This window comes from Hippichthys cyanospilos, chromosome 22, assembly GCF_059441005.1.
Source record: "Hippichthys cyanospilos isolate Australia breed blue-spotted pipefish chromosome 22, RoL_Hcya_1.0, whole genome shotgun sequence".
Taxonomy (NCBI): domain Eukaryota; kingdom Metazoa; phylum Chordata; class Actinopteri; order Syngnathiformes; family Syngnathidae; genus Hippichthys; species Hippichthys cyanospilos.
In genome coordinates this window covers 3,749,273-3,762,296 of record NC_142390.1, presented here as the reverse complement: position 1 = coordinate 3,762,296, position 13,024 = coordinate 3,749,273, and the positions used below count along the sequence as shown (strand labels likewise).

At 45.2% G+C, this 13,024-nt stretch overlaps 1 protein-coding gene across 9 annotated transcripts in view; it reads right to left on the bottom strand.

Moving 5' to 3' along the window:
- foxp2 (forkhead box P2) overlaps positions 1 to 13,024 on the bottom strand; it is an 87,217-nt gene that overhangs the window by 34,497 nt on the left and 39,696 nt on the right. For 6 of the 9 annotated variants that reach the window (XM_088406597.1, XM_088406596.1, XM_088406602.1 and 3 more), the window contains one exon: positions 12,557 to 12,746. The exons of the other annotated variants lie outside the window; for them this stretch is intronic. In XM_088406597.1, coding sequence (XP_088262723.1) covers positions 12,557 to 12,736 — 180 coding nt within the window. In that variant the 5' untranslated portion in view covers positions 12,737 to 12,746. The remainder of the gene's footprint in view (positions 1 to 12,556; positions 12,747 to 13,024) is intronic. 9 annotated transcript variants of the gene reach the window in all.

Below are 13,024 nucleotides of genomic sequence, written 5' to 3'. Positions count from 1 at the left end.
AACAAACACTTTAGTCGGGAACTGGCTTCTAAATGCATTGATCTGTCTCCTTGCTAGGAGGGGCCCAGTGGCCACTGCGACATATGCAAATGTGTGTGTGTGTGTGTGTGTGTAAAGGGGCGGGGGTAATGTGGAGGATCTCAAAATGGCAAATCAGAAACAGGAAAAAAAAAAGAGACAAGTACAGGAGCTTAAAGATCAAATGCACTATTGTTGATGACCTTGATGGAGCAATAAGTTTGCATAATAGAATTTTTACATTGAAAAAACTGTTTTTAAACAAATTTTTAAAAATCTACTGATACAAAGCATATTGATTTGTTTGTGTGAGTTAAATTCAATTCCAAATACATATTTTTATGTCTGTTTATGTGTGTGTCAGAAGAATTGAATGTCTAGACTACTGAGAAGAAATGTGTACGTCTTTGGCATTGAGTTAATTGCATAACACCCAAACATGGATCATCACCGGAAAGGCCAGAATGTCCACGAGTGAGCGCACTGGGACTTGGCAAGGTAGCTCGAATGAGTCAAAAGATTTAGACCAAAAACAGTGGACATAATAGGCTGGGTGGGTCTCAGGGAGGTCACAGTGAGACAGTTATTCAATTGGACACAAAAACTCAAAACAGCCATACTACTGTCTATATTTGAGGCGGCCATTTTTGCGAATGTGAGTCAACCTTCGAGTAAAGGCAATAATGTCCCCTCACTGTCACTGCGCCGAATATTTGTACAGTAGAAGTCACCAATTTTGTCACCCACATCCTACTCCACAGAAAAAAAAAAAATTCACACAGCAGCACCAAACGCAGAGAGGGAAGTCATCAAAAGTTTGCTGAAGAGCAGCAGAAGTCGACAGAAACGTCGCACGCCGCATACCTGCCTTCTATTTAAACCGGGTTGCTATGCACGAAAAAGTTGACATCCGCGGGTCCATTAATGCACACATTGTATAAACGGCACAATGTGACACATTCTGGAGAACGGGAACGCGAACTCGACCGGGAGGGAGGACGGGAGAGCCTGCTATATAAATAACAAAGCACTCAGAGGCATATTTGATGTTGATATCTATCACTGAGGTTGGAAAATAGGGGGAAAAAAATAAATAAGAGGAGGGGAAAATAACAGGGCGACTGAGACCGTGACACGGGGATCCTAATGAAAATAAGATTCGGCCCAAATGGAACTGCTGTAATTGGTTTCAGATAGCGAGGTCGGGAGAAAGGCGATACGGGCGAGTATTATGCGAAAAAAAAAGGGACGGAGAAACAAGAATGTTTACACAGGCATTCCTGGGCTACATTAATAGGCATGCACAGATCACCGGAGAGGAAAAACACGGGGAGAGAGTGAAGGGTGGGGAAGGGCTGTGAGGTGGGAGGGTTTAAAAAAAAAAAAGAAAAAAAATCATCCCTTCATTCAGTTTCTCTGTTTAGACTCCAGAGAGAGCAAAGTAATAAGGGACGGCGATTACAATGCACCTTTGTAAAGGAGCATGCAAAGACCTTAAACAAGCATGAAACACATTAGCAGAGCGGGCAGGACCGGGCCCAGAAAGCATTACAAATCTCCAGATTGCTTTGCTTATTGTGTGTGGAGGATCGGCCAGGCGTGCGTGTGTACACAAGGAATAAGCCATCCGCTAAGAATGTCACTCTTTCAAATCCACCTGGAGACCGCCGCCTTATGCAGCCGTGACATCCGAATTGGATATGTCTGAAGAGCTGTGACATTGTGTTTGGACAGCGCAGATCACTTCCTGTCTGCCGCTACGTTGGGAGTTGTTGTTATGAGCGGGACGTGGTGGATATTGGAAGCGCGACGCAGGCGGGCGCCGGGCTCTGGAAAAGTAGCCGTAAACACGCCGATGGAGACTGTCCGGAACAGATGTTTTGCGTGCCTGACCCGTGTTTGGGGGGGGGGGGGGTGAAAAGGCTGCTGTTGGACACGATGGGCCGCTGGCCGGAATCACGCCGACAGTTTTGACAAGTGCTGAACGCGTAGAAGGCCGCGTGAACACATGTGAGAGAAAATTTAGCCTCTTAAGTCAGCAAAAACAAGTCCGATTGGAAAATGTGTACGTAAAATGCAAAATACGTACCGACGTATCTTTTTTTTTTTTTCATTTACGGCGCTGACAAGTTTGTTCAGCTATATGTATTGGAAAATCTTAGGACGTAAGATGTAAAACGTACATACAAAAAGTAATTTAAGAACCGAATTGCCTTTTTTTTTGGTGGAGATTGATCTCAGAGAAAATGGCATATTTACAGTAATTACAAGTTTGTTTGGTTGTAGAAAATCTTTGCACGTAATGCGTCATACATACATACTAAAAGTAATATACGTCCCAAATCGTCTTTTTTTTTGGTTGAGATAGATCTTAAAAGTAAATTTGTTCAGCCATGTATTTTAAAAATCTTTGTCCGTAATACGTACATATGATAAGAAATATACGTACCAAATATTCTTCTTTTTTTGGTTGAAATAGATTACAGAAAAAAATGCACATTTACAGGACTGACAAGTTTGTTCAGCTTAATGTATTAAAAAATATTCACACTTAATTTGCAATAAGTACATACTATAAGTAATGTACAGTAAGTACATTTTTTGATGGGAGATAGATCTCAGAAGGAAATGGCACAATTACAGTACTGACAAGTTGGTTCAGCTTAATGTATTAGAAAATCTTCATACTTATTATGTAAATACTATCAGTAATATAACTTCCAAATTGTCTTTTTTTTGATGGAGAGATCTCAGAAGGAAGACAACAAAGTTAAGTGCATCCCACCCAAACACGAGACGCTTTTGGAAAGACCAGTCAACCAATACTTGGTAGGGTAGCTCAAATTGAGTTTCAGAGGATCTCTAGTTTACTTTGAAAACAATTTAAAGCCAGTATATGGAATGGGGCTCCATTTTGGGCCAGTTCTGGCCACCGCTGTAAAGCATTAGACCACAGTGACAGGATGAACGACTCAAAACGGGTAGCAGGTCATTCCCCCAGCTTGACGACTGCACTTTGCGTCCTCAACTTTCTCTCCACTCACCTCCCCCTTATATCCACATTTCACCTTATTCGTTTCTTCCTCTCATCTCCTCCGCCGCTGCTTGTTTATTGATTCTCTAGATTAAGAATTCCTTGGGTGGAGGATTGTAACACACAAGCATCAAATTATTTTGGGCTGTGCTTATTTGCCTTTGCCTTGCATCTATTTGGCCTTCGTCTGTAGACAATTATGCCTACCCAGGCCCCAGACTCAGGTGCTAATAATGAAGGACAAATAGAATCATATGTGTAAACTTCCCCCACTGATGAAAATTTATATTAACTTTCTGCCACAGTAAACAGAGCCGCATAGCTACACCCTCCCGGGAGGATTGACAAGATGAATTTGCTCGCTTCAAACACAGGCAAGAAAGCCAAGGACTGTATAGGCGAAGGGGAACGGCGGGGGCGGGGCGCCCAACCTCACACTTCATTTTTTACCTCAAAACAAGGGTCGACTTTTCCGGTCTGCGAGTAACGTTTATACGACGACCGGGCGTGTAAAACAACGTGATGCCGGGCCGTCGAACTTTTTTTTTTTTTTTGAACAGTTCTTATAGCTTCTGAAATCCGATTTTTTTTCCCGTCGACTCTGCAGGTGGCTTTAGCAAAAGTCTTTACTTTCACCTGGCCTCTATCGCAATTCCTCCAGATAAGGTGACAGCAAGCCCTTTCAGAAGCACTCTTTATCTAGCGCAGCTCTTAGGGAAAGTCCTTTGGAAGGCCCCGACAGCTGAGAGCTTCCACAATGTGCTATCACAAAGAGACAGGCAGGAAGTAAAATAGAGACGAGAGGAGAATAGAGCTGCTTGTGTTGTGTGCGTGCTTGAGTGATGGACAGCGTGTTGAAGGTCAAGTGTTGCTCTCTTTTGTACAATTGTTCTCTTGTTGAAGGCGCGCGATTCGAGACGTTGCCGTCGGACCGGCCGTGGCTTATTTTAGGTCATTTTTAGGATAGGAAGGCAGAAAATCAAAATTTGGCCAAAGAGTGAGCATGATCAGGAAGAAACCACAACCTACTTTTGTGTCCATTTTGTTTCACCGAGACATCAGTGTCTCCAACAGGAGACATTGATACCAAGGCCAGGATGTAATAGACTTTTGATTGTGCAAAATAATCTATTTGAAGTTTCCCATGACTTGATTTCGCCATATTTAGAAGCCGTTAGGGGTAGGATTATCAGAGGAACGCCCAGCTAGACGCAGGAACATAAAAACAATTCAAAATCAACTCAAAAAGCTCAAAAAACATCAAGAAGCAGCTAGAAATCGAGCTGCACAAATCTTGTCAAAACACGCCACTTAATCATCATCGGAGCGCCATCTTGTATCTGGGGAAGACTCAAAGTGGTTTTGGGTGTGCTGAGGATGGGTCAATACTACAAGTCTGTCTAGTCTTGCGGATCTCGGTTAAAATGGCAGGTGTAACGTGTCACCCGATTGGAGGGGTCGATTAGAGAGTTGCCTGACCTTAAACCGGATGACCTCTCCGGAGCCGCGAGGGCCACTAAATTAGGCTCGCAGTGTCGTGTTTATTTTCCATGAAGCCGTCCGAGCATATTCATTCTGTACGGAGCTAATCTCATTTCTAATCTTCTCCCAATCTATTTCTTCCCGTCGTACCTGGCTCGGCGTCTCATAGATATTCCAATTACAACGGCGTGCGTTTGACCTTTAAGTGAGCTGTAGATGATACAGTTATCCGCCTTCCACTCTGACGCCCAACGTCTATCCATCATCGGCGCAGGCGCGTGTTAAAGGTGGGATGGAGACGAAGAGAAAAGGGGAGCTGTCGCGGGTACAGAGCATGACGAGTCGAGGATAGACTTTTTTTTTTTTAAAGGCCCGGTGATGAAAATGTAACAATGCATAGGTGTGCGAATACATCAAACTATAGCGCGGATGCTTTCATGAGCCGCCAGACTGAGTCATAAACAGCGCATTAGGCCAAAAGTCTGCCATATCACGCTTGTGAGAACAAGCGACAGCAAGCGCAGTCCCACTTTTCTTGTTCCATCCCCACTCCCCGCCCTTTTTCAAAGGGCTAATCTACATCTCTCATTGAATCAAGAATGGAAATTTGCAAGAAATGCTACTTTTTCAATTTCATGCTGAAGGAGCTCAAGTTAGTGGATGTAATTTCTCCTAACAAGAAAATGTATCACTCGGTTGCACACTGTGCAAGGAACGGGCTTCCTTTTAGATTTTTTTTTCTTTTTAATCCCCCAGTTCTTGAGCTTTGATGAATATGCCAAAAGCATGATCGCTCCATCATAGTACCCCATGCAAGGACAGAACAATTACATTACCAAAGTAAAACCACTGGTTGAAAGTTGTATGAAAAGGTACTCTGTAATCATTTTACGTCAGAAACAATCCAAACCTTAGAGTAGCAGAACTTCTTCTAGGAAGAAAAAGGTGTGCCAAACAGGCCAACGCAGAACGAACAATATAATGAAAACAAAGACGTGAATGCCATAGCTCCACGAAGCTAATGTATATTTATCGTGTAAACCTCTGATAACAATGCACAGACGGAGACAATCAAAGCTCGGAGGGAATCAGCAGCGCAGACTTGGTATCGGCTTAGTGTCTAGTCAAGCTTGAAGTGCGGGCCCCAGCCCCCACAAAGCGTCTTTCTGCATACGCTCACTTTTATCGGGGCGGAACAAGCGTGCCACGGTGCTATCGCAGATCAATTGAGGCTGGTTGACTGTTCGTATGTGGGGAAATAAGCAGGGGTTAAGGCTTCAAGAGGACAAAAACATTGGTTTCAAAAACTTGATTTCCTTACGCTCATTTGGTGTTGTAAAACAAAACCAAGACTCAAATGGATTTTTCTTAAAATATTGTTTCATGAGTTTGGATACCTTCCTCTCTAAGGTGTATATGCGGTGTGCCCCAGGGTTCGATTTGAAGCCCGGTGCTTTTTGACTTGTAAATCCTGTCCATTTTGTCTCAGCAAAACAGCAAAGTTAACACATGAGACACATGCTAAACTTTCTCCAATGCCTGCTGTTGTTGCTGTCATTATCCCAACCTTCGGTGAGAAAAATCGACGCAAAATAACACGTCAGTCAGTTGGCTTTGGAGCCTTGAATTCCTCGTGGTGTGGCACTTATTTACTGCATTTGTATGAGGGAGACGCGCCTCGATATGCTCTTTTCCATATGTACACACACACAGCGTTTGGAAGCAATGCATAAAAAAAAAATCGCCCTGGTCGTATTACAAGCACAAACATCTTGGGAGATGGCAGAGAGCTCTTTATCTATTCAAGAAATAGGTCAGGAAAGAAGGTAATCTGAGGAGCAGGAAATGCTAACAAGTGAACCAGAGAAGAAAAAAAAAAAAAAAAAAAAAAAAACCTTGATACCTGGAATCTGTTAGTCGAGATCCTGGCCGCATTAGATAACGAGGACGGCAATGTCATTAAAGATGCTCCCGCTCCTTTTTTGGCAAGATTAGAAGTCATTTTCATATTTGTTGGAGGAGCAGGAGAGGAGAGGTGGGAGGGCGGCGGGGTTATACACAACAAACCGTCGGGCAAGCGTTTCGGAGACTGATTTGTTACTATTCATGGCTAAAGCGGAGAGGAACTGTAATACTAGACATGCTTGTTAAATTCACAACACTCCAAAGCTGCCTTCTAGCAAATCCTGTCTTTTGCTTGTCAGCTTAAGACACCCCGCCATATGCATATGTAGGATTTTTTAAGCTCTGTTAAATGGATAGTGGTGCCGTGGCCTATCAAATGACTGTAAGCCACTTGGGTTGCGTACGGGAGGTGGGGGGGATGGGAACCATTCAGAGAAAAGCTGGCGTTTCCACTTCGTACACAATGCGATATCTACGCGCATCTTCTTGAGACCCAAACTATTCATCGGTGTCCACCGCGGTGACTCATTCAAGCCCAGTCCGAGCGCGCTTGGTGGATTGACATCCCGGCCTTTCCAGCGAAGACTCATGGAGATGTCTCTTGTTGAGACAAATACGGACGCGGCAGCGGACACAAAATACAAAGCTGGCTCTCAGGAGGATATACCGAGGCTGTCTGTGTGACAATAACGCTCCGTCCCGCCGTATTAACGACCGGTGGCCAACAAGAGGGGAGTAGCAACAAACAATGACAGAATGCCCGTTTACGATGATTCTCCGATTTGCCACCAGGGCAAATAAATTATCGCGGAGAGTATTGAGCTCGGTCCCTTCAAAGCGCGTGTTGTGTGAGTGGACTTATAGATCCAGCGGCCATTTATTTCCCAGCGCTAAAGCAGGGCAGTTAGGGAGGCGTAAAAGGAAATGAGTTGTGAAGTGACCATTGATCCCGCCCGCCGTGCAGGTTGGCAGTCCACTATTGGGCTATATGACCGCTGGATGGCCGGCTTTTATTTACACGGGGGTGGTTAACCCTGGCCGAGTTCATTTGTCAACAGCCGAACAGGAGAAACGGGAAAGAAGTGCCGAGGATTTTTTTTTTTTTTTTTTTTCCTTTTGGGTCAAAAAGGACCCAATTAACGAAACACGCGCGGCTGTTGAAAACTAGCGAATGGACATCCCGCGTTGATAACTCCGCGAGTGTTCTTAACAGAGTACAAGTGTTTCATAGAAACCTATGGCCTGTGTTCTGCATGCAAAAACATCTCTGCAGTGGACGCAGACTAATGACTTCAAGTCCAATGTATCCTGCTGGGATTCAATTACTACATTTGCTATTGTCTTTGAACCTAAAGCTATGTTCGCTTGGGGTTCCTCAGGGCTGAGAAAAAAAAAACAAACAAAAAAAGAAAACCATTTGCTTCTACTCTACAGTAGGCGTCCCAATCCGAACCGACCAGACAAGACAGCCAATTTGTTTAACCGAGGCATTAATCAATAACAACGAATAAAATGCAATCTGATGTGATTAATTATGGGGAATTTACATATATATAAATACAAATATATATATTTATGTGCGCGCGTGTATCCGGGGTGTCCGAAACGAACATTTTCCGCACCCCCGCCCCCTCTACCTGCGTCGCCTTTGCATCAGCCCTCGTCCGCTCGAGCATAAAATGCCCACGAGTGTTTATTTCCAGCAGATTTCACTTCTCTCCTTTTTAATGCCCTCTTCTTCATTCCTCCGTCACTCTCACCCCCTTTCTCGCTTCTTTCCCTTTCAAGCCTCGGCGGCTGACATTTCGCCGGGCTCTCCAGAGACTCCGGCGCGAAATGGAGTTACTGGGAGAGCGCCACTGTAAATTTCAGGAGGCCACGCGTAATGTGCCTTAAACAGAGACGGACGGGCCAGGTCGGAAGGAGCTGGCGAAGAAAAGGAGATGGCGGGCATCTATATAGATAATAGAATAATACTGTGTTTTGTCTGGGGAAGGGCGGGCAAACAGAAGCCCTGCTGTCATTCACATCGTATATCTTTAGTGTCATCGCGGATGGGGAAACTACAGGCGTATATGTCACCGGCCCGTATGTACTATCCTGCGGGGACCGTCTGCAGATAGCTCGCCTCGGAAGAGAAAGAAGGATGGCGGCCATTGTAAATAAGTCGGACATACAAGCTGTCTTTTCCCCGACCGGGGCAATAATTTTACAAAGACGTATGACGCTTCCTTTTCAGCGCTTGTGAAGCCACGCGTTTATGAAATGGAACATATTTCAGGTGGAGGTCTTTCTCCTGTCCCGAGAGCTGATTGATGCACCAAAGCCGGGGCCAACCCTGTCTTATTTACACAGTGGAGTGAGGCAATCTCAGGCCTTAAAGATAAACCTAATGAGCTTCTTTGTGTAAGGGTGCAAATGAGACGCCAGCCTTCCCCCATGCCTTTCCGTTCCTTTCGCATCCAAAGGGGACGGTCTGGGTGATTAGGCCTTTAAATTATGCTCAAGGGCAAAGCACAGATTTGCATCTTGTGCGTGTGTGTGTGTGTGTATGTGTTCGGGTAAGAAAGAGAAAAAGAAAGAAAGGCAGGTGAAGGGCAAAACGGGAAAGATGCTTCAGGCTTATTTGTGAGAGGTGACAATAGTTAAACAACGCGCGTCAGCAGTTTTAAAAACAATAGTATCCTCGTACAACCATGCGCCACGGGTGGCACACGCTCAAGCTTTTGCTGCAATTACTTTACATTTCGGGGGCAGATTTGAATTTGCCCCCAAAACACGACAAAATTAGCCGTCACCTGCTGTCAAAACTCCTCATCCTGACCATTTCCCGCCAGCTAAAGAGCTGGGACGCCAGGTTAATTGCTGTCACCGCCAACTTGGACCACTGCCTCAGTGCTGTTGGAGCAATAAAGCCAGTCAGGCAGTATGGAATGGTCGGGAATGATGCCAGATAATACCAAGAATAAGAAGTAATACTTGATTGTCAAGAAAAGTCTTGGCCCCGGTCATCTGGGAAACAAGGGGAGTCTGGTCCCGGTGTCCGGCTGAACCTTCGATCGAGACCATCTTCTTCAAAACGTTTGGTCTTGTCGAGCTTTCGATCTCCAAAAGTCTTGTTCTCGTCTGAACGGCAAACAAGTCTAAATTTGGCTTCTACCGGCTTTGATCAAGACCAGTCTCAACCTCCGAAGGTTTTGTTCTCGTCTTGTTCGGTAAACAACGGTAAACAAGTAGCATTTGGGTTCTACCATCCGTTAAGTAGGCCTTTGGCTCAAACGACTGACCACAATATGGGCCAAAGCCCAGATTGAGCTGTGAACATCAATAAGTGCAGACCATCCTTAAGAGGGAGCGGGGGGGGGCAAGGGAACAGTATTTCCCGATCCAGTATTGGCTCATCAATCCTGATTACAAAGGTAATCAACTAACAGCCTCTTCATCTTGATCTCCAAATTCAAAGATCAATGCCCGCATATTCATACGGGGCCCCGCATTATGACAACGTGCACGTCCGATGATGAATCGATCAGAGTTTTCGTGCTTTCACGGTGATCACTACGCGTGGCAATTAGTGGCGAGCAACATTCATCATTTGCGCCAATGCTTTTCCGCGGCCGGCAAATTGCAATCAGATAAAGTAGGAATCTAATCGCTGATCTGAAATCAAATTAGCTCTATTTAGGCAACCTTTGGGGGAGGGGGGCGCTGAAACCCCCGGCAGAAATTAGCGGCGGCAAATTCGATTGCGGACACAGTGCTTATTATTCAAGATCCACAGATAACAAGGCTTTTTTAATATCGACTACAAAGATGACTAGATTAGTACAGCCATCTAAGAGTCAATACCAGAAATGCATCCGTATCATAGAGATGTGCCAAGCTGTTTGCAAATCAATTATCTGGGCCAAAGCTGCTGTGATATGAAATTCCGGGTGAAATTTCAGCTCCCTGGGGTCTTCTTTAACGCTTTCCCTTTGATGCGAAATGCCTTTGGTGTACCGATAAACCAACGGGACAAAGTAAGATCATATTTTGCTCTCTTCTCACCTTTTGGAGCGCACGCATTCTTTGTGGCATAAACACAAACGAATAATTCAAACAAGGCAAGGTCCAATCCAAGGCGCCAGACCTTAGGATGCTGCTTTTCTAATTATAGCTGCAGGTGGTATTTGAGAAGCTGCTAGGTAATGGCACAACCCAGAGGGACGAGGGAGGGGAGAATTCATCAGTGCTTATTATTAATCATCCCTCCAGCAGCGTGATGAGAGACTGCAGCTTCCTACACCCGGCGGACCACTCAATGTCACGGCAAATCTGCCAGCAAAATTACAGCCAACAGCCTTCTTTGAAAATAGACAAATATGTTGGCCGTTCAAAAATTCTGTAAAAACAGACGCATGGAAGTGGGAGCCTTTTCTTCCCCCCCCCCCCCACTTCAACCCTTGCTGTCATTCACTCACGTGTGAAATCCTCCCAATGAAAGAGTGCAAAAGTACAAGCGAACGGACGCCATCTTTTTGTCTGGACCTCGTTGCGCGTGTGCCGCAGCGGGAAGTGTGTGAAGATTTTAAAAAGCCTCCAGAGACCTGTTAGCGAGACTGCTCATTTCAATGTGTCCATTTCTGGCTTGGAAGAAGGCCTGGCCCTTTTTTTTTTTTTCCTCCTCCCATCCTCACTGTCTCACGCGCACCCACACGGCGGAACCGGCTCACAGTTTATTATGAAGACTTAACAAGACGTTGAAAACTATTTGTTACTCAAAAGTTCGTCCGACCTCAATCAGGTGTGTGTAGCGAAAGAGCGACGACGCGGGTGATAAATATGACTTGCGGGTGGGGTGCCGCATGGAGGATGGGGCGAGGGGATGTCACGGGTGGGAGTAAGGGGGGCCTGCGGGACATGCTTCATTTTGCTAGAGTGACCCCCACCACCCTGCAAACATACACCACCACGGGGCTTCAGCTGCTTCCAACAATACACAGACACACACATATTTACACACAACTCACATGACAATGACCAGAGAACCAAAAGAGGACACGGACCCACGGCGTTGTCCCTCAAACGCCTCCCCGCGACCTCATCTCCCGCTGCTGCTCTTTTGGCTAACTGTCAAAGCCATCATTCACCATGAAAAGACACAAGAGGCACTTGACTCGGCTCCTGACTTTCAAAAATACCCCCCCACCCCCCCCAACACATACTCTGCCAATTCATGCACATATATACACGTACATACATATAAAAAGTCAACATTTCTTTCCCATTACTTACTTTTACTTACTTTGCTGTTAACCAATGATTGTTGGTTATTATTTTCTGTTGTTTAATGACTACACCTATGCAAATATTTTTGGAACATGGAAAACTGAATATTTTTTTCCACAAAATCTGGTTGGTATTCAGTTACTCTTGCGGTCCGTAAAACGTCAAACATATGAATCATTCTTTATCTAAGTAGAAGCAGAAGTTTGCAAATGCCTTGTTTTGACTCTACACAAAAGACAGTGTGCTTTTATGAAGGCCCTCAGAAATCAGACGATAATTAGTTTTGAGAGGCTAAAATCTGAATAGTTTATGCTAAATGGTAGCACTCATCAAAATTCACAGTCAATTCCTTTGATACTTGCTTAATCACTTAAACACCTCTAATGACAATATATATATATATATATATATATATATATATATATATATATATATATATATATATGAAATGTAAATACTCTCACGTATGGACTTAGTTTATGCATGGAAAAATCTGGTGTCTGGGTTCTCTCTGAGCTAGTGTCGAAGCAGGAGGCCCTCTAGTGGACACTGCGCCGCCATGACACACGCGCAACACTCCCTGTGGTACCCCAACATCCGCTCACACACACACACACACACACACGCAGCCTCCTCAAAGCCAACACATTCGAGTATCAATGAGGGGAAAAGGGAATAAAACTAACAAGAATCCCATCAAAGTGACACAAGGCGTATAAAAGAAGTCCGAAAAGCGAACGGTGTAGATGTGGCTTTCGGAGAGGAGGAGCGTGATGGCGAGGGGGGTAAGGAGGAGAGCGAGCGGGCAGGCGGGCGAGCGAGCGAGCGGGGGAGAACACAACTTACCTGCTGTTGTTGCAGATGCAGCAGCTCGACTGTGCTTACTTCGCTGCCGCTGGTGTCACCAGCGCTTGATCTGCCATCTCTACCGCCAGCCTCTAATTGGCTGCTGCTTAGGCTGCTCATTCCATTTTGACTCATTGAACTGTTGCTTATTGTCTGTGTGGCCGACTCCTGCATCATCATGATTTAAAACCTAGAAGTGATTAAGAGGCACCGGTTAGGGCTCTTCTTCTTCTTACCGTTCTACCCCCCCACCCCATCCTATATATTTTTTAACGCGGCTATTATCCTCAGCCCCCCTCTGCAAATTAAAGCATTTAAAGAAGAAGGAGGAGGGGCCGGGGGATGCAGGAGGCGCAATTATGCATTCATTGTGTAAATGAAGCAGTACAAAGAGATGCGCGTCCTGGTCCGATTTGACAAGGGAGTGAGTGGGGAGGGGGGGGGGGGGGGGGGGGGGGGGGGGGCAAC